This window comes from Zeugodacus cucurbitae, chromosome 5, assembly GCF_028554725.1.
Source record: "Zeugodacus cucurbitae isolate PBARC_wt_2022May chromosome 5, idZeuCucr1.2, whole genome shotgun sequence".
NCBI lineage: Eukaryota > Metazoa > Arthropoda > Insecta > Diptera > Tephritidae > Zeugodacus > Zeugodacus cucurbitae.
The window spans coordinates 73,629,144-73,656,373 of NC_071670.1; the positions used below are offsets into that span (position 1 = coordinate 73,629,144).

Here is a 27,230-nt window from a genome sequence, read left to right on the forward strand (position 1 = left end):
TTCCGCGCGCATTAAATTATTTTTCAATTCCAAATTTGTCAACTTCTCTTCTAATGCAGACAAATTTTTACCAACAAGCCATGGTTGCCAATCAGGATTGCGCAATTTTCCTATAAAAGCCAATATTGCAAGACAAACACAAATGAAAAATGCCCCTTTTAAACTATGCCGTACCAGTGGATGTACCGAACTTTCTACAATGCTATTGTCAATTTTTGGATTCAAAGCTTTTGTTTCTGAAATTTCACTTGAACTCGAATGACGTGTCCGTCGTTGTCGAAGCGCATTTTCTTCAGAGGTGTTCACAGTGGAAGGTAGTAAATAAGACGATTGTGGTATATGTATGGGCAATCGAAGCTTTGGGTTAGAGGAAATATTTTCCAGATTGGAATAGTCATTGAAAATTTCGCTGGTTAAATTTGCTTCAATTGCAAGTGGTGAAGCTCGGCCAGCGCTTTCGCTTTCACTAATGATTGAGATGCCTTCGGAAATGTCATCAACATTGGAGTCGTCGTCAGATCGATTACTGTAAGTAAATGTTATTTAAAACAAAAATAAAGAAAGGTTTACAAACATATAAATACGAACTCATTATTTCCATGGATTTCCTGGTTTTTAGGCGCTTTCGAATCATTAAGGTTTGTCAGTATATCAATTCTATTATTTCTTTCTACACGAGTTTGAAGCGAATAATCTGTTGCTTTCTTTTTATTTTTGTCATTCACTAATGTCCACGTCTCTACTGAGTCGGACTCAGTACTAGTTGTTATCGATTCGTCGTCAGTGAGTGAATTTAAAGAGACCTTCTTCGAATGTTCCATGTCCCACAAGTTTTGATGCCTTTAATCTAGAAAATAAATGATTTGTAATCTTGCTTGTAAAAGGTGGTTTGGAAGTTAACAAGAGAGATACTGATTCCTTAATATCTAGTCCCTGTAGTCACTTACATTAAAAATTTAAATTATTTATTGAAATGTGCAGCAGAGTACAATACGAAATAAAGTGTGACAATACCCTCCTTTGTTTCTTTGTGCAGGAAAAAATGCAAGAAATGTTCGACACAATTCGTACGCACACAACTGAAAGTTAATATAGCAACCAATACAAAAAGTAGAGTGCAGTAAATAGCCATTTTCACAAGTGAGACTTGCTATTTTCGAATACAAATCATTTTTGCAGAGAATGGGTATGTACAAACATACAGCTGCATTCTTTTAAGCAATTTTTATGGGCCTAGATGTTGAACATTTAGTTTATTTGCGACTCATTTATACATATGTATGTATATTTTACATATTCATTGATTTAGAAGAACATTAGCATTCGATAATGCTCAAGGGAATAATGTATACTTAAAATAAAATATTAAGTATAATAAACCAATAAACTACAGTGGACATTCCCATTTTACCATAAATTATTAAATAAAGAGATCAAAAACTAATAACAAAAGTGTAAACCTACACAGCAGATCATAACACCATCTTGATGGATCTTTTACACCAAAAATTAAAGTTTATTTCTGTATTGTATTGATTTCAAAAAGAATTTCAATATTACGTTTAAACAATTTAGTTACAAGGCATTTGCACAGATATTATCCCTGGCAACTGCTCAAAATTTCAATCAAAGGATGTATTTTGGATCCAAAATCCGTTACTATGATTAAGCACATTATATATGTATGCAAAAATATCCTTGATTTCATCTGCTATGTTCTGCACACTTTAAATTACCTTGACAGGGATAAAACCTTGATATATTTTCAAAATATCGAGCTTGAAGTTTAACACTATTTAGCACACCATTTACGACGTATTAATTTGTATGGAAATTTTAGGACACTAGTGTAGAAGACAAGAAGAAATTCTTGTATATATAATAAACAAAACGTAAAATACGCATTATTATTACAGTAGACAAACAAAATGTAATAAAGATGAATGTGTCAAAATGTATAGCCAAAGAAAGTTGCCACAGTGAACAAGAAGAATATTTATTCAAGTTTGACAGCTGAAAATTATAAGAATTTTATTATGCTATGTTGTACTTACTTTTATGTAATTTCGCTTTGAAATTACTATTTGATAAGTTCTATGAACTACCATAGCTTAATATTGCCGCAATTTAAATCTTTGAAACGAACCACCCAAATTAATTAAATAAAAAATTTCTGTGATCAATAGTTTGCTTTGCCCTTAAGTTGCCACATGGTTGACATCAAGAGTACGTTACTGAATATTGCCAGCGTTGATGGCAATAAATATGATTTGTGGAGATGCGATGTAAGGAAATAATTAGTTTAGACATAATATAAAAAATTCAAACGAAATCAGTGAAAACAGTATCTCTTAAAAAATAAGTGAAATGAAGCTACCCTTTCTCAAGAAAATAATAACCCCTGACCTCTCTATTAACTTAAGCAATTAAAAAAGTAAATGTGAAAATGTGTCAACGTCGAGTATTATATTAACGGTTTTTTTTTCAAATAATCTTACTTTATTGACGTTTAGGGAAAGTGGAAGAAAACGGGGAATGGTCAATGTATATATTTTCTAGAGTTCAATACGGCTTAATGTGTTTTCCTTCCAGACATCTGCACATAAGGTTTTGATACTTGGGTTGTTTTTTGGTCAATATGTTAGTTACCCTATCGGATGAAGTGAGCATATTTACTTCCAAATTATAGGGTTAGATGTCAAAATTAAATTAGTCGACACCATCTCTAGTAATCATATACCAAATATGATCAGCTTTATATAGTAGAAACCCTGTTTAGCATAAAAGACTTATCGGTCCCCTAGGATATCACCTAGTCCCCCGGAACCTAGTCCATTTGAACTTATTTTGTATACAATTTATGAAATATTATTTAGAATTATCAAATCGGCTTTATTTACATAAATACTGATGTCGTTACATAAACATTAAATATATTTAAATTATATACAGTGATAGGCATTTTAAGAGCACACATAGTTATATTTACATATATAGTACCTTGTAATTTTATATAATATAAATGCCATGCTAGCACCTACTTGTGTATTAAGAATTTCGTTATCTCATTGTCCGGATATTGCTGTCAAACGTTTTCTTGTAAAAAAGAGAAAATGTGTGGATACCCAAATTTGTATTGGATTCTTGCTATCCAAATTTGTATTGGATTCTATCTTTATTCGATTTATGCTAGTATTCAAGTTTTTGCGAAGCAAATGCCGTGATCATAATTTCTCAGGAACATTTCTTGTACGATATACATATATGTATATGTATGTATGTAGGTGAATAAATAACATTAAGAAATTAACTTGCCTAACTTAATGATAGAGCATTAAGCATTATTTATGTATGTGCGATGATCCTCTCTCCTCGGTTCTTGCTTTCCATAAAACTATCCTTGTATAAAACATGTGACAGAGTCTAAAATTTAATTCAGATGAATTGATAGTATTAGCTCGGATTAGCTATCATTAAATGTAGATGTAATATATGTAAAACAATTATGAATATTTGAAAACTTCTAAAATATAGAGATATACTCTAGATGTATATAATAGATATTATTTCAAGAAAATAGTCGAGATAGTTTATTTTTGAGATTTCTTATTAAATGACTTCCTCTGAACTCACCGCTGTTCCCCGTATTCTCTAAGATACGTCGAACCTCGCCAGCTTCGGAGCCACTCTCCCAATCGTAGGAATGTTGTTGGTTCAAATCTTCCAACTTCCTCGGTGTTGGTTTAGCCTGGGACTGTCGATTGTTTGGTGTTCCATTTTCCATTGCCGTTGGCTGTTGTATTTGGAGGTTAGTAGCATTCGGAATGGTTTTTAGATTATTTCTATGCGGAAGCTCCATTCTAGCTGTGGACGGAGGTTGTAGTTGCTTTAGCATATAACACGGACTACCAATGTTCACTGGATGTAGTCCTGAATGCTGCTGCAACCGCTGATTGTGTGGCGTCCAATATATTTGACTCGTCTGTTGACTTGATTGATCAAGTATCAATGGAGTACTTCGCCCATTGTACAACCTTTGTTGTAAATGTTGATTCGAAAGAGGTTCCCGAACACTTATGTAGCCATAAGCGCCCGGAACGGGTTGCAAATTGTATGGCCGAACGTAATGTGGTTGGGCGTAGATATCATTCTGCCCGGGATAATAGCCGATTATTTGTTTCGCTGGTACGATTTTATCACCTTCGACGAGCATGTATTGCGGAGTCGTTAAATTTCCATGCTCTACATATATTGCTGGAGTTTCAAGATCTCGTCGTATCAGGTTAATTTTTTGCGGACTGTCGTAAATTTCCGAATTGTTCGATAGTAAACTACTCCTCTTCACAACATGCGCATAGATTGGTGATACTGTATTCGGATTCATGTCCGCGCTTATCATTTGCGCCGTATTTATGGGTATGAATTGTTGCGGCAAGCTCTGCATACGTTGAGGGACTTGCGGAGCCGCATACATTCGGGAAGCAGGTCGCTGGTTCGTTTCCACGGACGCATAAGATACTGGAGATAAATCCGATGAACCAGCTTGTTTATGGTGAATTACCCTTGTTTGGTGTTGTTGAATAGTAGGAGTTTTATTTAGGGATTTCCTACAAAAATCCTTAACCTTTTGTAATATCTCGTCTCTGGTTAGTATACCACCGATGCGACGCTGTTCTGGATTACATACCGATTCGGTTATTTTGCTATCTTTTCGTCGTAGAACAACTGGCGTGCCCATGTCGATTTCGTAGCCCTTCCTGTTAATATTACCGTTCCTACAACCATAGGTCATATTGTCCAGGACGCTTTGACTACGAGGGGTAGTTTCCGAAACATCTTCCTTAATATCAGTAACTAACTGAATGGTTACAGGGAACGCTGTTGGCATTAGTGCTCTGCCGTCAATAATCTTAGCTTGGCGATTTTTAGTCAAGCCTGCGAAGGTGTTCCGTTGTGGAGATCCGCGAATAAAATTTGGTTCCAATGTTATCGGCTGTGTGGATATATTAGTAGGTTGCGTAATCAATATTTTTTGTGGCTGGAGATGTTCGTATATATTTTCTGTATCTTGCTGCCGCTTCTGTTCTTGTAACATCTTCAGGTATAGCTCATTGTCCATACGATCTTTCAATGCTTTCAGTCGCTCCCACTCTTGTTGGTCGACGTAAACTTTATTTGTCGGGTTTATGCTGTGAGTAAAAGCGCGGTTGTCGATATCATTACTAGCATTGCGGATTGGAGTGGAAGTTGATTTGGGTCCATTTATTGTAGAAAATTGTTCTCCTATGTTTTCCTTAGAGGTGAAGGGCGTTGAAACCTTAGAAGCCTCGTTGTCACTTTTCGATTTATTCTGAAGCTCACGTAATAGTCTCTTCTTCAATATTTCATTACGATCCATTGAACTGGAACGGTTAAACATTTGCTTGCGATTCAAGGTTTGATTCGATCGTTTTGGTATAAGACTTTGGCGCTCAACCCCTCGCTTTAACGTACCATTTGACACATTCTCAAGGCCTTCCCTTCCCGTCGTCATATTCGTTGTATTACTTATAGCCTGAAGTCGTTGTGCCTTTGGTTTTAATATGATGTTATTTTGTGGTGGTTTGTTTGGTGTGGAGGTCCCCAGTCTCTCTCTGGAATTTGTGCGTCTCGCAGGTTTTATGAATGAAGCATGTGCATCTCCTTCTGCATTTTTTAAGACAGTAGATAGTGGATTGGATAAGTTCTCCCCACTTGCAAAACTCCTGCGGGAATGTTGCTGTTGATGTTTTAGGTACTCCGTTTCGGTGGGACTTAACAGATTATTACTTGCATGCGGGCGTCCGTGGAAACTTTGTCTCTCTAAAACCACTCGTTTAAGTGAAGACTGCGGGCTATCAATATTCTCTTTGAAATTCGTATTGTAATTGTTTAGTGATTTGGGAGTAGGAACGTTGTCTTTGGGTGTTGTTTTACGTCTAGCAGCAAAAATACTATTTGAAAGTAGACGTTGAAATACTGAGGGCTTTTTACAATTGCGCCCAGAGTCCGTAGTATCGACTGAGATCTGTACGCTCTCCGGACTTTTAAAAGTGATACGAGCATCAGATTTAGTTATGTGTCTGTCATTTGCATATACAGATTGTGCGCCATTCGGAATTTTTTTGGGTATCAAAGTAAGGCCTTTCTTCTCTAGGTAATCATGGAACTCTTTAGATTTTATTGTGTTGGTAAATGTACCTTCGGTGGCCTCTTTAAATGTACCTTTGTCATCCATATTTTCAATGTTGCCGTTTTTGGGCTGTTCCGATGCTATGTTTACTTTCTTTATATTAACTAAGTTCGGGGTCACCTCGTCACTCGATTCACTTTTTGTTAAGGGACAATCTATTTCATCCAAATCATCATCCGAACTTATTTGCAGCTTTTTCACTCTGTCGTCGAATTTTTTTGCATTCTTAGTAACTTCGGCTGGATTGAAAAAAATTCCATCCAAGTCGGTACCAACTTTGATCTTGATGTCAGAGAGATCAGGGTAATTTGGTTTTGAACATTTCTTGAAGGGAAGCTTTGAATGTGAAAACGATGTTTCTATCGAGGGTTTGTTTTTCAAATCCTTAATACGATCTTTAGTTTGATTTGTTAGACGGAGTTTTTTCAAAGGCTTCTTATCACTAACATCACGCGTTTCCTCGCATTTAAGCCGAGCAAGTATGGAAGGGTCGTAAACGAAATATGGATCGGGGTTTTTTACATATGTTTTAACATATTTAGATTGTTTGAGAACCTCTTCAGTAGTAACGAAGTCGTCAGGCGATGGCAAATTGGCATTAATACCCGAACTTGACTTTCGATTATTAGTTTCGTTTTTAATTCGTTCTTTTTCCTTTTCCTTTTCGCGTTCCCTTTCTCGTAATTGTTGTGTAACCGTTTTCCGGACACTCAATGTCGATCGTTTGGCTGGAACAGGCGGTGGTACTTTCTTCTTCTTCGCTGAGTTGCCCCACGTGGGATAATGCTGTTTAAATGGATTTTTTTGGTCTACAATTGGTTCACCCTCTATAAATTTGCGCACCTTCTCATCTTGTGGATCAAAAGAGACCGATTTCTTCAGCTTAGTGCTCGACTTATCAGAGACCGATATGGATGGAATCGACTCATCTTGTGAGATATCACAGTTATCATATGAAGACTCGCACTCGTCATTGTCGTTTGTGTAATGTTTTTTCGTTTCGGTATTGTCGGTTAAGTTAACAATATTTTGTGTGGGAGTAACACCTTCAGCTACGTTGTTGTCTGCACTAGAACTTTTGCAGGCGTTACTACTAGAGTTTCGATTGGGATTAATGTTACTATCTTCTCTGAAGTTTTCTATTACGGTGCAAAGTGATTCGGTACTGGCATCATTTCTAGCAATTTCTGACATTTTTCCAAAGGGAATCTCCAAAATCACTTAGATTTTCAAAGGTTAAGGAGCTTAATTTAGAGGATAGTGGAAAACGGTTCGCGTCTTTTTTATTATTACGCGGCATTGAAGTTTCTTTACTAGGTCAACATTTGCAGCCGGTTTTATTATAATGAATCTGCAGATGATAAAATTTGTTTAAATTTTTTAGCAAAATTGTATTAAAGTCAAATTCATATAGATATACCTTTTTATTTTGTTCCGTTTTAGTTACTTATGCTTAAATTCCGGCTTCCTTGTTTAGCACGATACTACAATTATGATGTGAGTATGCGTGTGTTAATATGGACTAGAAAGAAAACGTACGTGAGTTTGTGGAGTAAGTTCGGTTTAACAGTTTGGTAATTAGTTGTATCATAATTTTTTTTTAATTTATGAGATTCGCTGTGGTAGAGTAGTGGATGGAGGTGCTTCCCATCTTATTTAGAGTTTTATATTTTTCAAAACCTATTCTTAATTGCGACCATAATTGACTTAGGAATAGGATAGATAAAGTCCTTCTGTTTGGACGGAAAGGAAAGACACAACAGTCAGTTTGGAAATATATTATTTTGTATACTTTTATATGAAAAAGAGTAAATAATATGTTTTCTTCATATTCAACTACTATTATATAATATTCTCTTATTTTTTCGATGTATTTTTCAACTTTTTCGAAACATTTCTTGTGACTATAGTAGTCTTACCGACACAGAGGGCGTACTTTGTACGATCTCTTGCTTTGAGTAAATCATGAACTGTCTTAGTTGCGGTTTCATAAATTGTACATTCGAGGTCAGATGCCTTGTGGATACTTAAGGAAATGTAAAAGAAATGAATTAGTGTGCCTGGTTGAATTTGAGGTTTTTGTGGTCTGATACACTCCAGTCAAACTCGACTAGTATGTAAAGATTGTCGAATTAAAAACACACAAACCGTGTTTACGATCGTAGAAAGTGGGAAAGCCGCAACGCAAACCAAAGAGATTCGACATCGATTGAAAGCCAACAGACAACTGAGTGAAAGGTCGTAATTTTTAGGTACACATATATATGTATGTTTCCATGCTCCGATGCATCCAGGTTTTTAGGTTTGTAAAGTTACATATATGTACATATGTATGTATGTATAACACAAATGATTAACTTTGTTTGTATGGACGTGCTATGGACGAGGTAATTTTAATAGTAAATAGTTGCAAAAAAACATTTTCGAAAATTAGACACGGCATTAACTGTTTGTACATTTGCTGCATTCTCTCTCAATGGCACACAAACAGTGTTGCAGTGATTTTGTCCTCGAAATGATCAATAGTACGGATACTCTCCGACGTTGAATGACGGTTGATACGACATATGTACATATCTTATGAGAGCATCTTATTTGTACATGAAAACGATATGGATAAAGTGATCTGGTAGAGGATAGATATGAGACGTTTTGATAATTGCCATACTATCGTCTCAACCTTTAGCTTCCTCATTCGTTTGCTTTTTTAACTCAAGGATTCTCTCATACGTTTTCGAACCCATTTAGTTCGAGTTCGAGAGCTTTTCCATTGGCTGCTGATAAAATACCACTACTAGGGAAAATATGTGTAAATTATTGTCTGAAAACTGTAATAGAACCCAGATTCCGTGTATGAGTAGTATGAGTGGTTCTTATATTTCTTTAATTTTTGAAATATCCTTTACTTTGTGCCTAACTTTTACTGTTGGTTGAAGACCAATATGTACATATGTACGTAATACGTATTAATATATGTACGTTTAACGTCAAGGCGACATATGGACGAAATGTGCTTGTTACACGTATATTCTGATATGACCGATGAAAAGGTAAGGGATATTTACATTGAATTTACATGAATGTCCATATGCACTCATTTACTCCAGGAAACATGTGTTTTCGAGCGGTTGGAGTTTGCAAACAATAATTCTGTTGAGTAATTATAAAAACCCTTTAATATTCTTATAAATTAAGAATTCTTTTGCAAATAACTGTACATGTTGTATTCAACCAAACCTAAATAGTAGAACAATGTGGGGAATTTCTATTGAAACAGCGGCCTGACATAAATTACTCGTATGCTATTGCATAAACGATGAATCCAAAAGCAATAAAAGGTAAATTGCTACGGGGTTGGAGCCCCCATTGGAATGTAAATATTTTAAGGGTAAATGCCAGATTGGGTGAAGGGTATATTTTGGTTATTTGTCAGTGGCGGCAAAGAAATTGTTTTGTTGTGTATGCATTGTGAAGGGGGACCTCGTGTGGAATTGTGGCAATAATGCAGTTTAAGGAAATAAGGGAGGCCTTTATCTGGGCAGAAACAATATTCAGACTCTCTCATACGGTTCAGAAAAGCAAGGTGTATTCGATATTTTCTGATAATGTTGCAGTTCACTTATTCGTCAGGAAAACATATGCATATCCTGGAAATCCTTATCATCCAACTCGAGCTTCTAAAGCAAAGGAACTAGGAAAAATCATCAATTATCATGAATACAAATTAATACAATATACAAATTAAATTCTGTCCCTGTTGTTGAAAAGGAACTATCGAATGCGAACTATCCTGTACATAGAAATAGAAGACCAATTTTGATTTCAAATTTTTAATAAGTGTACATTTTAAATTCATATTGAGTACGGGGGCATCCGTTGTTATTGGATCAGAAGCGACAAGATTAAGAAAGACGCGCTTCTATTATTAAGCGCCACGACAGCTCATAATGTGGCATTGACTTGCCGCTCTTACTTCCTCCACACATTAATAGAATTGTGCCGTTTACTTCTTTGTAGTTTTGGAGTAGACAACAACACATTTTTCAGATTTCTTCGCCGAAGTGTGGCTTGTCTAATAAATTACAACGAAAGTGCATACAAACATGGGTATAATCAGTACTCTTGGACTAAGCGTGTCTAAACTGAAATGTGTTCATTGCCGAGAGGGTGCCTGTCGGCAATAAAATGACTACGGACAAGAGACAATTCGCTTGAGACAGCAATGCATATACACATGTATTTTATTATGGTGCGTAAGCGCCCACTATCGCTTAATGTCCGCGCTGTATGAAACGAAATCGCGTTCTATCAAATATTGGCCAAATGCTCCCACTAGACAACTGAGTGTTGACAACTCCACAAAAGAACCGGTTCGTTTTTAGTTCTTTTCTCACTGTAAATGTCCCAGTTGATTGTGCATTCGCCAAATGCCAATGGCAAGGGGCAAAATGAGCAAAGGAACCCTTGTTCCTTTAAAAACCCACTAAAAGAAATAACGATTAAAGGTGCAACAGATGCAGTTCTTGCTATCACTTCCAAATCTAAATAGTGCCAAGCACTTGTTGCAACTAGGCGGTGACTTCTGGAACGGTCCAACTAACTATAGGGTGCGGTGTTGCACGTGTGGGCACATCTGTGCCCTCACCAACTTTCTATTGCTTGCAAGTTTTGGATTAAATGCCTCTGTATAGAATGGGGGAGACAGTTTTTATGTATGTATGGAAGGTACATTGCTGTGCAAATGCGGTCTGCAACTGCGTTTCGAAAATATTTGAAGGGTGGATTTGACAACACTTTTGTACTTTCCGACTTTTATGTAATTTTTCAGCAAAAACAACGCAGTATAACCTAAAATATATTGCTTTGAAAATATCACATTCATAAATACAAATTTAGGAAAACGTGTCTGGATGTCTACAAATAGTCCTTTATTATTGATTAGGAAATGGAAAAATATTTGTTCCAGTGTACTCTGGGAAGGTAAATCGCACATTTATTTTTAGCTGGGGTGGCTAAATTGGCCACGCAAAAATGTGACTCTATGCTATGTTTTCGTGGCTCTATTTTAAACATAAGCGATGTTTTATTCTCCTAGTTGCTCTACCTATCTAATACCGTTAATGCTACTAATTTCCAGCTAGAATTTAAAAAAAAACGGAAACTATTGGTTCATACTAGTTGCAAAGCAGATCGGCACAAGTTGATTCCACAGCAGGTTAAGCACAACACATTGCATCATTACAAGCAATTTAGTTAACGATCGCTATATTACGGTAAAATATTTACAAAAACATAGTTTCTATAATCGTACATATTTATATATTTACATATCTGTATATGTATCACATCGTATGTAAATGTTACATTCATTATGATTGTACAAACATGAAAAAGTACTATAGCTCTGACCTATTAAATCAAAATTTGGAGAGATATTAAAATTAGTTTTTGTTTTGATCGGTATATACATTATTACAGATCTATACATACATACATATGTGTGTACATATGTATAACAAGTGTGTATATGATAATGCTGGCATGTTACGAAGGTTCGTTGGGCAGTGAACTACAAATCTACATATACATATGTATGTATATGTAAGTATAATAATAACATGTAATTTATTATGTAAAAACACCTGATTCTCGGCAATATAATCTGTAATATATACATTTATAGAAATATTTATGTACATATATATTTTCAAATTTTAAATACATACATACATATTTACACATGTAAGTATATATACATATATGTATGTATGTGTACATCTTGAGCTCCCAAAATTGTCTCAGCGAATACTTCAGGCTTGACCTCTAAACTTAGAGATTCAAATTGAGTTACTATAACCACAAATGTATATTACACTACATGGCACAAACATACATACATTTGGTTGTTTGTACTTGTACAAATACAATAAATAATGGGTTAAGAAGTGGTCGTAATTTGTGAGGTTTTTACTACACGGCGTCTACTTTAATGTGCTAAAAACAGTTTATGCAGATATTCATATGTATACAGAAGTATTTTCTTTGTTTTTGTGGAAAAATATGATTTATTCTTCGCGTCGTTTATTTTCTGCATGCTGATCTCTTTACAATGAATACAGAAAATGATACCTCTTATACCTTAGGTAAGAATGTATCGAATAGTAAAGTCGACTAAAATAGACAACAAATACTTTAAATTCGAAACACTTGATCTTCTTTTCTTCTTCTTTTAAATTCCAAATACTAATTCATAGCAACTTTGTAGCAAGTGTTTTGCTATTACGTTTCTAAGTAATAGGTTAATATGACTAAGCTATTTCTCTCAGCTCTGAAGCATACTCTAGTTTACCACTATATGCTGCTATTGATACGTAATTTCTTTTTGATTCTTTATGTTTTAGGTTTAATTAAAAAAAAAACAATTATTTTATATAGTCTGTGGGGATTTAGAAGAAGCGAGATGGAGCAATAAATAAAAAATATATATACAATTAATTAAGTTTTCACACTAAGGTAGTTTTGGCAATGTATGCAGGTTCTACGTTTCTGTTCCTTACAAATATTTAGGCTTTACAAACTAACGGAAATAAGGGGTGTCTGTACACTAGTCTATACACACACACATATATATAAAAGTAGTAGTATGACGTACGCATATCAGCTGATATTGCCATTGCGATGTACATACATATGTATTTTATTTTAATTGCCACTGCAACTCGCGCTTTACACATTTTAAGTATGCCGGTGTCTACACACGTAGCTCGCAGATATCTGCTGCACTACATGCTCCTCCACATGCAGCTGTACGTTGCAATTGGACTGCAGCGCCGAAAGCTGCTTCTCCTCTTCTGATGTGTTTTCACTTCCACGAAATTAGTCAGATTTGTTTATTTTGTTTCTGCCTTTTTTCTCGACCGTTGTTGTTTACGTTAACGAAAATAAACACCTTTAGCATCAACGTCATTTGGCCATTGTTGTTGCTTAACGGTATACGTAATGTTGCAATGTTGCATTTTTGTTCTGGCCGTTCAAACAATTTAGAAAACATTAAATTTGTGGAGTGATGAATGACAGAAACCGTACACGCAAATGCACTCGCACATACATACAAATGAGAGTATGTATGGAAATATGGGATGTGAGTTAAGTTTTGATTCGTGTGGCCAAACATTTCACCTCATGTTCGTCAAAGGTTTACAATATATATATATATATATATATTATATGCATATATCTTCTAAATCTATCTATCTAAAATAAGAAGAAACATACACAGTAAAGTCGCTTCTAATTATAAGACCGCCACTGTTTTTATTTTGTAATATATATGTACATATGTATGTATATGTGCATTGTAAGCATTTACGGTCCGTACGTATGTTTGTATGTAAATACATAACACTGAGCCAGGCCGAAAGAACAAAGAAAATATATTCGTTGCAACAAAAACATGTAAATTAACGTTAACGTGTTGTTGTTGTTGCGGAAGTATGCAGATAAGAATTGGCCCAACGTACTTGCTGGAAACACTTTTGTTAAGAGCTGCTAAATTTATAAAATTAACCCATTAAGGAAGGGTGTAACGAAAACAAAGGGGTTATGACCAAAGGCTTTGAAATATTTAATTATTACATATGTATATCCCATATATATATTATATACTCAAATCAAATTGCTCGTAAGTTTTGAAACTAGTTGTAGTGATATGAAAAAAAGCATATTATGTATGTATATCCCTTATTCGACGCAATGAATTGGGTTACAGTAATACTTGTTTACTTATTATCTTATACTATACAACATGAACGTATAGGGAAAGGCCTGACCTGATTGCATTCGTATAAAGTCAGAACAATGAAAACCATTATACATACATATATCATATAGGTCATGGTCCGATCTCATATATTGTCGACATTGAACTATAGTATGTACAAGATTTTGTTTACCTAAATATTATATATATTTACCAAATATATATTTACCCTCTATATATCAAGTGAACCAGATGCTTCAAAATCCTTATGTTACGTATGTGGTGACTAGGGAAAGTATTGATTTTTTGCTTATCAGAAAAAGTCAGAATTTGCACACTAGTACTCGCTCGATTGGTGAGCAGAAGCTAGACTTATGCCTGCTCATTCCTGGAGGGTGTTTGCATTACCTTGACACCATACGTTCATGTGCATATGTAGCTGCTGGATATCGTACACCCACATGTGTGTAAATTGTTTTGCAATTAGGTTTCGAGGTCTGGAGCAAGGAATGTGTCTTTTGCGCACTCACAAAGGCAAACGAGCAAATTAAAATGTTTCGCATTCCTCACCATCAACCGTTTCGTAACCATACCATACGTTCTCCATGCATGTGTACAAATGACCACATATGGAGGCGCACAATGAAAGATCGCTCATAAGTGATCTACGAATATAAAAAAAAAAACAAGTACGTACGTAGATCTATATGAATTATTATTGTTATTGACCGCTTGAAATAAATTGAACAACGCCAGATCAATTCTAAGATCTAAAGCTTTTTACATGTACAACAAAAACTGCGCATATAAATACATACATATGTACGTAAGTATGTACATATCTGCGTCTATGAATTCACGCAAACATATTCTGATAAATCATAAACGCTCTGGAAACTTTTACGTAATTCCAGCTATATACGAGTGTACCTCTTTAAGTGCCAGCTTCAATTTTGGTATAATACAAGTGTACATGCACATGCTCAATGTTAAATAAAATAGTGTCTACCAGCTTTTTCAGACAAGATAAGAAACGTAGAAAACAGAAAACAAAAAGAAAATAAAAACAAAAATAAATAAATAATAACAAAAATGGTTAGTTTTCAAAATGTTAAAGTAAGAAGTATAAAACTAAGTGTTAAGTGCTCACTAAACCTTCATGAAATACTATTAGCAGTGATATGTACATATGTACATGTGGATGTACTCAGTGAGTTCATAAAAATCATCATCTCACTTATGTAGCTCGAGCTGTAAGTACTTAGTGAAGTTTCTTCCGTACCACATACATAGATATACTTTTGAATGGGTTATTGTTTCCAAATAACTCCACCGTTTTTCGGTTGTCTCTTCTTTAATTTTTATTGCCTAAATACATATGTACATATGTACACCTGCAAGACTAGTCTGAAACTACTAGTTTTAAGTCGTTAGTTTGTGAGACTATTCTTTATGAGGTTCTTTCCACTTTTATTATGAATTGCACAAATCTATTGCGAGAGGTAACATGTGGCTCCCCAAACAATTGTTAGTAATACCCGAAACTAACTGAGATAGAGACATATATATGTACATATATTCTCAAGTTATAGGAATGATTAGACGACACATTTTTCATCTTACAATGTCAGTTGAGCTTCAGTAAAGATTGAGATATTGAACTTCGTACAAGTGTGCAGATGGGATGGGCAGAAACGGACTGTAGACTCTGATATTGTAAGTCTTATACAAAGAGGTATCACAAGCTATTTTCCAAAGCAAGAGTTAGAAGAAAGACTCAGTTTTCCGGTTTAGAACACAGTGCCAATAACTGTGAAAGCTGTGTGGTCAGAATATTACACGTGTATACCTAGAGATGTATGTACCTAAAAATTTGGGCTGTTGCTTGCTTGTGTTTGTTTGCCGCAGTGGTTTTATGCCGCATACTATAAATTAAACCAAATCATTTCCATCTTTATTCTGCGCAGCTTGTACCGAATCTGAGCATACAAACGGCGTGGTTCCCGCTGAAAATTTACATTACTCCATGTACGCGCGGTTTAAAGTGGAACTTTTGAAAGTGCCGCATTTTGGGAGACCATACAAATGCGCAAATAAGCAAATCGTTCAAGAGCTGTTTGTAATGCACGCTCCTCAGCAGTGCGGCCCTTCAGTATATATACAGTAGTCACTGTTGAAAGTGGGTATTCACGCTGTTAATACGGTATGCTGCATAGAAAGCGAAGAGTTAGTTCAATATGTGCAGGCTTGACTGTATGACCATAGCGATTAGTGGTGATTTCAACTGGTTTTCGAATCTTCATTTACTGCTCAAATGAAATGAAACTTTTATGCACAATGATTTTTTAGTTCAATACAAACAACAATCGCACAAAACATAATCGCGCCACATTGGCGGAATCAGCTATACACGCATACGAGTACATTATTGCATGCTAATGAAATTGGATTTTACCTTATATGTACATATGTATGCCGTCTTGAGGTGAATTGCCAATGCAAAATTGTGCATTTATTCAAATGGGCTTGCCAATATTTAAATATCTATGTTTGTATGTATTAGAAATAACAAGATTCTGATAGGAATAAGTTTTCACATCGGATATAATACATATGTATGTGTGGCGTGGAGATGGGCTTTCGGCTAAACGAATTGCAGAGATGATTGACAGATTACGGTGGACTTTGAAATTGGTAGACAACGTTCTCTACACCCATTCTCCATTCTTCCATTCGAGAAGCGCACCGAAGATTAACTCACTTTTCCAAATACTTACGAATTCCTTATCATAAGTTAATTCGGAGTTAAGCATATTGATGGCAATTATTACGCCTGAATGCCAGATCCACATGTCATATGTACGAGTATTTATTTACACGTGTGCACATTTGTTGCACTCGTTTTCGAGGTTTGCTAATTTTCTGCTTGCTTGAAGGGTGTTGCAATTTTGGTAAGGTGAGCACAGCGCAGGCCACAGATATCAATGAAAACGGGGTTGTATGGCAAGCGGGTATCGTCTGTCGATCAGTTTGTATGTTCATGCATATGTATGTATGTATGCCAATATTCCACTTATGATTATTGTTGTTGTTCCGAAACGTGCCCTATTGCAAATTAGTAGAGTTTGTGTGTATTTGTTGTATGCGAGAAAATGCGAGCACCCAAGTTTTCGTTCTGTGTATTAGAGTGCAACTGAGCTGCCGACACCGACGCGAAGCGCCACACGATTTAGATTCATTCTACAAAAGACTCTGCTTTTGCACTTTTCCACGGATTTCTTTTGTTCGTTTAATTTGCATTCTTTGCAGAAAATGAAGTAATTGTCAATCAACCTATTTACTGGCATGCTCGAATTATTTGCATACACACACACACACACACACTCCTTCATTCACATACATGAGCAATGCAGTGACTACATGCATACATATGTATGTACATATGTATGGATGCGCCCTCATTGCGCTCACCTCGTCGGCATAGCAGGGGCGCACAAATTAAATTTGCGCCAATTATGACATTGTTTTCAAAGCACGCGTGAATATATCAAAACATTCTCTTAAAGAACCGTGCGAGAAAAAAAACTGTGGTTTTTGGAGCTGAACTGGAACAATAACGTTAAATTCGACCCAGTTCGCACTGATTCAAGCGTAGTAGGGTCCCATATGAACAGTTTCAAAACTTTAATCAATCGCCAGAATGCTCAGATTAAACGGTTTTCCTAGAACTTACTAGTAGAAGAATTAAAAAGAAAAAAATTAAGATTTTCTCACTAACATGGAAATGTTGCATGAGAACTGGTAAACTAGTTCTTGTTGCCGAACTTAGTTCCAGCACGAATTATCAAAGACAAAGTACTGATGATGCCACCGCATCGGCAGAAATAGCATTGTCCCGTTAATTTGAGGCGATAATTTGAAATCTTCACACCAACGCCCACTTGTAACAATTTATATATACATACACACATACATGTGTATCTCATTTACATGTACGTCTAATGTACATATGTGGGACTGAACTCATCTCCATACATAATTCATATACTTAGTTATTATAGTAAATTTTATTACATAGAGTAGAGACTATGCATATTCATTTGTGTATTAACGACTGTATTGAGTAGCTTCGGCCAAAGCGGCGCCTCACTTAATTTGTCTAATGTGCAGAATTTATGCTTTCAATGAACCGTCGCGAATTTGTGTCACTGCGCCAAAAACACTCGCTCGCAGTCGCTCCCCAGATAAGCGCTGGCAGCGCCGCCAATAAGCCGGTGACCCCGGCAGCGAACTGTGCGGACAGCTTGCCGAATGCAGACGGTTGGGAATCACAGTCGGCCCGATATGCATTCTCACATATTCTCACACATGCTCATGCAAACATACATACATACATATGTACATATGTCGGTACTTAGAGCGGGCAAACTGCCCATTTGTTCGCCATGTGAGTTGATAATTCGCTGTTGTTGCCAGAAAATCAATTTCTGCACAGAAATTCAGCACAAAGGCGGCGCCAAACGTCGGCTGTTGGACAGTAAAAGCCCAACGTCGCTGTAGCTGCGGCAGCGGTTTCCATGCAGTTATGCAACATCTTCCAGCGACGCGCACATCACATACACATGCACATAAGCGTGTCTACACGCTGCAATGGCACAATCAGCCAAAGTGGCAGCAGTGAATCAAAATCTTTTCCATAAAACCATGGAGGATTGATCTTGAATTAGTGCAAGACTAAAATATTCCTTGGAATAGCGCTAGGAGAAGGTTTGAACCGATACTCGATAGTTTTTTGGAAATCCAAGAGGAAGAGCAATAAGTCAATACAAATTCTATAACCATTGAAATGAGAAAATGCTTGAAGCAATCGTCTGTTCCAGCCATTTTTTGTTTTTCATCTTCGAATGTCTCCGCAGGGCATATCGCGAATTTCTTTCAAGGCTGAAAGCTGCAATTGGTTGTTAATAGACACATATATTAAGGGAATTTGGTACAACTTCAGATAAATTAGATGAAATTGGGCGAACTGAATAGGGTTCAATACGATTTTAGGCACTGCTGAGAGATCCCTATCTGGGCAGAAGGTTTTTAAAATTGCCTTTTAATTAAATTACCTCTATCGCTAACCATTTATTTTTTGGCTGGACAATAATAGCAACTGTTTAAATAGTCATGTACGCACAAATATATATCAGGACCGCAAATAGTACGACAATACATAAGCACAAAGCAGTGCCTAATTTGATGATGTGTTACTTTGATAACGTTACGCTGACATTGTTTTCCAACGCTCTCAATGAGCTCATCCGTCGTAGAGTGGGGCTGTGGCTGGACATCGAAGTTCTTTTGCGAAACTTTCAATGAACATACATACAAACAAAAGTATATATAAATACAATGCCTTTATATTAGTAATGTTACCGTCCACTGAATATATAACTTTTTTTTAATTTTGGGAAGGACGAGCTTTGGCAGCTCATTCTTGATTATGTTCCAGATATAAACTTATTTACGATCTTAGGAATTCTGACGTTTCTTATGTAACTTGAAGAAACTTGAATTTCATTTTTTTTGCGTCTCCAAGAGGTAGTCACGCACTCAGCACTTATATTCGTACATTCACCATTGTTGTTGTAATTAAAAATGGCCAAAGTATATTTCGGTGTTGGAATTTCAAAAATAACATTTGCTCAATCGTATTTATGTATAAATACAATAAGTGTGTGTGTACATAAGTACATATGTACAGGCATAATCCGACGAGCAAAGTTAATTTGGCAAACAAATACAAACACACACGAGCCCAGCCAAGTGCCTAAAGGAATATGATTTTGTTTGCATACCAGTGTGTGTGTGTGCGTGTGTTTGTAAGGTTTCCGCAATTGTAAGCGCGTATCCGTAAGTTTGTACATCGCATTGTATAGAAATATGTACATATGTATGTTTGTATGGTGGTGTGTGTGTGTGTGTGTGTGTGTGTGTGCAGGTGAATGTTAATGTTTTTTAAGCAATTAAAGTTGGTTATAATGCCGCTGCCAAACAACAAATTTAAATGAAGTGGTTGTTGGGGCTTTCAGCTTCCACATGCGATTTTGGCTTGAGGAGAAGAAAGGTACATAAATATAGAAACCATCCAAGCGTACATAGTCAACTATGAGTGTGTGTACTTGAAAAATCATTATTTGGTTAGTTAATGTTCATATTCAGTTACAACTTTCTACCTTTGACTGATGAAAGCTCAAATTTAACGGAAATTCGTTAACTGGCATCGGGTACCGTAATATTGAATAAATCGTCTGTTTTAGAACATGGAAGGGATTTGTGGGCTGATTTTTTTTTAGAGTTAGACTTGCTACACTTTTAACAGACCTGTTTTGAAAATGTAAAGGGGAGCTTAAACAGTTTTTTTAACGCTCATTAATGCGATAGGAATGAAATTTCCTCAGCAATACTTACGGAAATGTCTATAACAAGACACTGAGGTTCTCATGTTTTAAATGGGAGGTCTAGAACAGATATGAGGTTTTTTTCATACCTTATTGTTTGAATTTATTATTGTATAGTAAAAGAGTCTCTACTATGGACTGAGTAGGCAATTGAAAAGTAAAGTCCTCTCTCGACGAACAAAAACTAAACTCTACAAGTCCCTCATCATTCCCGTCTTACTTTATGGTGCAGAAGCGTTGACGGTGTCAACATCCGATGAGACGGCACTAGGAGTTTTCGAGAGAAAGGTTTTGCGGAAGATTTATGGTCCCTTAAACATTGGCAACGGCGAATACCGCAGAAGATGGAATGATGAGCTGCATGTGTTGTTCGACGACCTAGACATAGTTCAGCGAATAAAAGAACAGCGGCTACGCTGGCTGTGTCATGTTGTTCGAATGGACGAAAGTGCCCCAGCTCTGAAAGTTTTCGATGCAGTACCCGCTGGTGGAAGCCGAGGAAGAGGGAGACCTCTTCACTGGGTATTACCAATTGGCACCAAACTGCCAAAAGGAGAGATGCGTGGCGCGCTGTTGTGGACTCGGCTATAACCGCGTAAAGCGGTGTCTACGCCAGTCAAGAAGAAGAGTCTGAGAAATCATTTGAGAGAAATGGTATTCTATGAGAAGCGTTGTTTAATTTTTTCTTATTTACAAACTGTGTTAATGGGGTATCCATAGAGGGACACCACAACGAAACTAGTTCATCTAAATGGGCATGGTTCGGCGATGCGATCCTGCTTTTGCCTTAAAAGTATATATGTGGAGTTGCAGTTAAATATGTTTTGTTCTTCTATTAATATGTGGGATTCATGGGCATATACTTATACATATGTATATTGAACCTATATATTATACTGCAGTACAAATGCTATGAGAGTTAAGGTTATTAATAGTACGTGAACATTCATATCTATTTACCTTGGCGATAACGATGTTGATGATACCGAAAAGTTTGTAAAATCGCAAAAGCAGTGCAGTGTAGTGGTGTGTGCCGGGACGGACGTGCGTTCGCTGATATGATAAGCGACAGAAGGCACACATACACACGTATATAGGTATGTGTAGCGCTGGTTGGGGTACTTTTTGCTAAAGTAAGCGTCCGCTGTTCCACGAACTTCAGGTGATCTGTGTGCACAACGGCAAGCACTTCACTTCAAGGATGACGATGCAAATAGGGACATGCACTCGCTGATAATTAAGTGTGTTTTTGTATTTACTAGATAAAGTGTATACAATGTTTTTCACTTAGATCAATTGAAATTGCTGTTCTTCCTTGGCTCTTTATCACTCAATGGTCGCAAGTAATGTTGTGTTTACTTATACATATGTAGATATATGTATATTTGTTTGTGTAAAGGTAAATGTACATTTAACGTTTATGTACGTACATATGTATGTCTGTTTGTATGTTTTACAAGTGTGTTGCCCTATAGATTTCACAAATCGTTTTTTAACCGCAAAGTAAAACCGGCAGCGTTGATTCAACACTGTAATGCAAATTATTTAAGTACTTACATATGCGCGTGTGTATGTGTGTGTGCATAGTTTTTGCGCTTAAATGATCGCAGCTTTGATACTGCAACTGATTATATTTAAACTGACACGTTTCATGTAATCTGAGTGCATGCCACGGTCACACAGACACACACACGTACATACTACGTATGTATGCACTGAACTAACAGTATTGCAGCGATAAACCGACTAGACACCGTTGCGATGTTGTTTCTTTGGAATAAATAATAAAATATGTGGGCGTATGTAAATATGTATGAACACTTTTTTATCAAATTTAAAGCTCACACCTCTACAAAATGCTCGATGCTTTAGACCATAATGCGTTCACATTATCAAATCTTCACTGTACACATTCAAGCGCATACATTTGTGCAATAATTATATATATTATATGTACATATATGGAAATTCACACGTACATCTGTTTAGAAATTAAAAATTTGCATCGTCCGATGGCGTGTGCACAAATGGTTTGTGATTTCTTTTTTAATTGAAAATATTATATAAAAGTCACATAAATAAATACAAAACTCGATTTTCTTTTTTCACGTAAGTTGCACGACTTGTACATATGTATGTACGAGTATGTATGTTTGGACGTTTACGTGCATATGAAAACAATAATTCACCGGAGCGTTGTATTTTTGTTTGTGTTTACTCCCTTATTGGGAAGCGGCGAGGCGGTGAGTCGCGGCATAAGCTCAAACGCTTGCTAAAATTCGCTCCTTAGCGACCAGTTGCTTCAATAGCAGCTGCACTGAACAACAACAGCAACAATGAAAGCTACGATCTTCGTCAATTTGATTAATACTCGTATTGTTGTTGTCTGCCTTTTGTGTGTTAAACTTTTTTTCCGCTGGTTTTCAATAAAATTGCATTCATACACGGCAACACACGAACTAACGAACTAACTGTCGCCGCTGTTACTCATCACGTTCTTGGGTAAGCCGTCGCTTCACTGCCACTTTTCGTTCTTGTTTGTTTTTGCTTTTGCTTTTGTTGTTGTTTTATTAGTAGCGCTTTTACTATATTTCATTCATACGCACATCTGCCGGTATACATATACGCAACAACAAACGGCAAACGAACCGAATACTCGTTACACACATACAAACATACACAAATACTCACACACATACACAAATCTACACTACACTATTCACTATCGTGTCACTTGTATTGCACAGAAATATCGGTTAGTATTGGTGTTGCATACGTAATTGCGCCGTTACCGTTCGCAATCAACCCGCTCTTATTGGAAATGACAGTCAGATGTGCCCTCCACTACGTACAGCGCATTCACTATTCACTGTCGACTGTCGCTTACGATGAGGTACTGAGCTTGGTGCTTGGAACTACTCGCTTGTGCTCGCTGTGCGTGGCTAACAACCGCTTCGCGTTCTGTCTCATTAACAACTGAATTGGTGAGCAGCTGAAGCATTGGCCTGAGGTGCCCAATGAGCCGTTCGAGTCGGGCATGTGCTCACCGCTTGACTGCTGAACGGCGTTCATTCTGGAAATGAATGAACACACCACCACTAAACAATGCTCGGAGCGACTAACTGCCGTCTGTTCCCAATTGGAAGAAACTGATTCGTTGGCAAGGTACTGCCGCTGGCATTTAATCTCGTGCGCTCTGAGCGCGCCACGGTGTTAACAAAGCTGATGGTGGTGGGGTGAGTCATTAGTGTCTAATAAACGAACTACCAATAAATTTGGTAAGGTCGGAGTGGGACTGCGAGAAGGGAGTGCGATAAGGGAGAAGGTAAGAGTGAAGCGTTTGCGCAAACGAAATGTTTGGCTGGCGAACTGACTGCTAAGCAACATATGCTGCCCGCATGCAAATAAACAATACTAATATACTATTTCTAACCCAGCGAACCAATTAGTTTAAGGTGTAGAAAGGCATACTTCTGATTCTGTCAAACATCTTACTTCATGTGAAACCCCGAAAAGTCGTTCGCATAGTACTTTTCCGGTTTTTGAGTGATGATGATGAGGTTAACGAATTTTATTATTCATTTTTATTTTATTGCATGAGAAGGCTGATGAATTGGATATTGCCAATAATGTATCTTTTTTCAATATGACTTTCCGAGGATTTTACAATCATCGCCTTTCTATTTCTCGAGACGTTGATATTTCGTGGATGGTTTTATTTTGGAACCACTTCACAGCAGTATATTAAACTTCTCACTATTTTGTGCTTCCACATTAGGAAGGGTCGATATAAAATTCTTATTCGAAAAAAAAGAAAGCAGAGAGGTTAACTTTATTTTCCGGGAACTATTTTAAATTATACAAAGCTATACTTGGGACATAAAAGAATCTCTATATTTTATGGATTCAAATAAAATAAACTAACCACGTCATAAAGACGTGTTAATGAAGAAGCAATCAACAGGTTTATAAGGGTTCGGTTTTCACATAAAGAACGATGAGGTCGCACTAAACAATTCATTTAGATAACTCAACTCATTCAATTTATGTGCTTTTATCATTTTGATACATTTCATCCTACATACATATGTATGTATTTTCTGACAATCTATAATTAAAATCTCATTATTCGGATTGATCAGTGAACTCTTATTGTCGACTGTCATTGTCAGTTGAATGTGTAAGTTCCATATTTTTAATGATGAATATTTACTGGAATTGTATTTTAGGATTAAACAAAATTAGCTTACCTCTCGACGTAAACTTTCTTTTCTCGTCATTGCTTACACCAGCTTCCGTTGGTCACAAAGCTTCGACCATCTTTTTTTCATTTCGAAAGTCATCTCAGGAAATGAATGCCATGCGGATCGTTTAATTACCTTCATTCACTGACGCAAACACTATCGGCAAGAGCCCACTACTCATACATACATATGTGCATACCTACAGCTGTACATGAGATTGCTAATTACGGTATGTACGCGTATGATCAAAGCGGAACTCGAATGAATGTGTTGGCGGCAAAATGAGTTGCGACGAAACCGTGACAATTGTAAAGTTTGGTAAGAGTTCACTACTTAGCCACCGAATACTTCTCCCGTCTGCGTCGCTGATTTCATGTAGTCAAGCAGTTGGTATATAACAAACAGTATATAACGTTTGGCATATTTGCATTTTGTCCTGACCGAAATCAGTTCATTTGCTCATTGCTTTCGCATTGTGTTCTTATTTGTTATTGTTGTTGTTTTGTTTTTGTGGTTTGTTGGTAGTTTCTTGCAGCGTCGCCGTTAAGCTTTTCTTGCGGTCAAACGCACACACAAACTGAGGACTTAAGCCGCAATCCAACGGGAACAGGTTTGATCGATCTCGCTGTGCTCACGTTTTTCTTTATTCTTCTCATCGTTTACTTTTCTTGGCATTAAAGACAAGCAAACGCACACATACACATACATATATATGTATATATTTCAGCACTAACGCGGTCGCACACACATACACACATGTATGTATACCTGTGGACGCTCGTACGATGTGCTTCCGTAATTCACTTTTCAAAGCTAAGTAGCCACATTATTTATCAAAATGAAGTCAAAATTAAAAAACCCACACACGCTCCCACGGCACGATATGCTTCACATTTCGTATTATTAGCCACTTTTAAGTAATTCGCAATTAAAATCACTGACACCGCGATACCGAGCGTGTACGCGCGTACTTACGTATATCGTTTGTATATATAAATCAAGTAGATATGTATTTATATAGAATATACACGTTAGCTTGTAAGTGTGTGTGCTTGTACCTGGAACAATACTTGAACTGGGTTCAAGTCATGGGCACTTCGCTTACACACTAAGCACAAGATAAACAAACGCTGAAGTGGCTCAGTTCACGCGAAGAGACGACATGCCACGCCGAGCTACTGGAGCGGAATGCGCGAAGTTGCTGACTCCATCTCACCTGTGAACGGAGATCAACTCCGAATCGAAGTTGAACACAAAAGTTCAATTGTAATTTGTGTACTCTCCGGATTACCGTTGCGATCTGTAAGAACACATGTGTTTACCCATGGTAAGCACGTATGTATGTATGAATGTATGTATGTTTCTGCACAAATAAAGCGCTTAATTCCGTTTCTTCGAAAGCCAGCAAATGAATTTCAATTGCCATCTTTCAATTTTCATATTTAAACATTGTCTGCTATGGACTCATGTAAGCTTTAATCTCCGATTTCAATTCATAAATGTTTTTGTTTGTAATGTAAATCAGTATTATAATATAGCATTTAAAAATTAAATAATTAGATTATGCGGAGTATTCTGTACATTATTGTTTCTATTTTTATTAACATATATCTGTTTTTTTTTTCTTATTTGGACGGATATACAAGAAGGGACAATATGGCTGCATCTTTACACATATAGATATAGACATATTTACCGTTATCTAAAGGGTGGTTCAAGCTAAAACTAGAAAGATGAGAGTGACATGACTCTACCTGAAAAGTATGCTTCTAAGATGAGACGCAACGCACAGCGCCATCTATGTGTAATTAATATGCTAGACTTATTTCTCTTGAAATAAACACCATAAGATGTCGCCCTTGCAATATAGCCAAGTTGCAAACTTCTTATACGTCCATACTATTTACAACCTATATGAACGTACGGTATACATCGTTAACACATAGGACGTAGTATATCCGGAAGACATAGAATAACGTGAAGGATATTTCAGAGAACGTTTAAGCAAAGAACGTATATTGTAATAGCTGTAATCGATTGGTCACTTCCCTGCTCGCTATCTTTGGGCGCTGCTGGCCTGTCAAAAATTTTACATGTGAAAGCAACAACAAAGTTATCGAGTTGAATTCGTGCAAGAAAGTATGCGGATACCTTATTAAAAATGCTATTGTCGCTTGCTGAGTGCTGCCAAATTTTGTTATACGATTATACGTTCTTTGACCGTATATGTCTCATTCATTCGTATCATTATAGCCTTTTCACACAGCCAAATTAATTGATCAGTTAAAATTTTAATTAAGATAATTAAGATATTTCAAGTCGATTTAAATTTAAAATGGAGATTTTATTTGTACGGTAAATCGATATTTATAAGCGTTTAAATCGAGCAGAAGCCGGTAAATTGATCAATTTGCTTCTGTCTAAAAACGCTATTATTTTGTATGGTAAATCAATCTAAATCAGCGTTTTAATCGAGCAAAGTCCGGTTAATTGATCAATTAGCTCCTTAGTGAAAAGGCTATAATATGAGTAACGAGTACCTTTTATCATACTCACACATACCTATTCTT

The 27,230-nt window shown here is 36.5% G+C and overlaps 1 protein-coding gene across 17 annotated transcripts; it reads right to left on the bottom strand.

Annotated features, from left to right (window-relative positions):
• Window positions 1–629: 629 nt before the first annotated feature.
• Window positions 630–25,838, bottom strand: LOC105212796 (uncharacterized). 17 transcript variants are annotated; one of them, XR_008471457.1, is made up of 6 exons: window positions 23,108–23,413; window positions 21,377–21,945; window positions 7,632–7,733; window positions 3,634–7,562; window positions 3,316–3,423; window positions 630–847 (listed from the first exon to the last, which is right to left on the bottom strand). XR_008471457.1 is itself a non-coding variant. In XM_054231953.1 (5 exons), exons 4-5 carry the CDS (start codon window positions 7,403–7,405, stop codon window positions 843–845), a joined length of 3,777 nt encoding a protein of 1,258 aa, XP_054087928.1. In that variant the 5' UTR covers window positions 7,406–7,562; window positions 7,632–7,733; window positions 21,377–21,945; window positions 23,108–23,413; the 3' UTR covers window positions 630–842. The 17 variants fall into 17 exon arrangements, 16 of the variants coding, with proteins under 16 accessions (XP_054087928.1, XP_028896386.2, XP_054087921.1 ...); XM_054231953.1 differs by lacking the exon at window positions 3,316–3,423; XM_029040553.2 differs by lacking the exon at window positions 630–847 and having other exon boundaries at window positions 3,333–7,562; window positions 21,377–21,774; window positions 23,209–23,413.
• Between the last annotated feature and the right edge of the window lie 1,392 nt (window positions 25,839–27,230).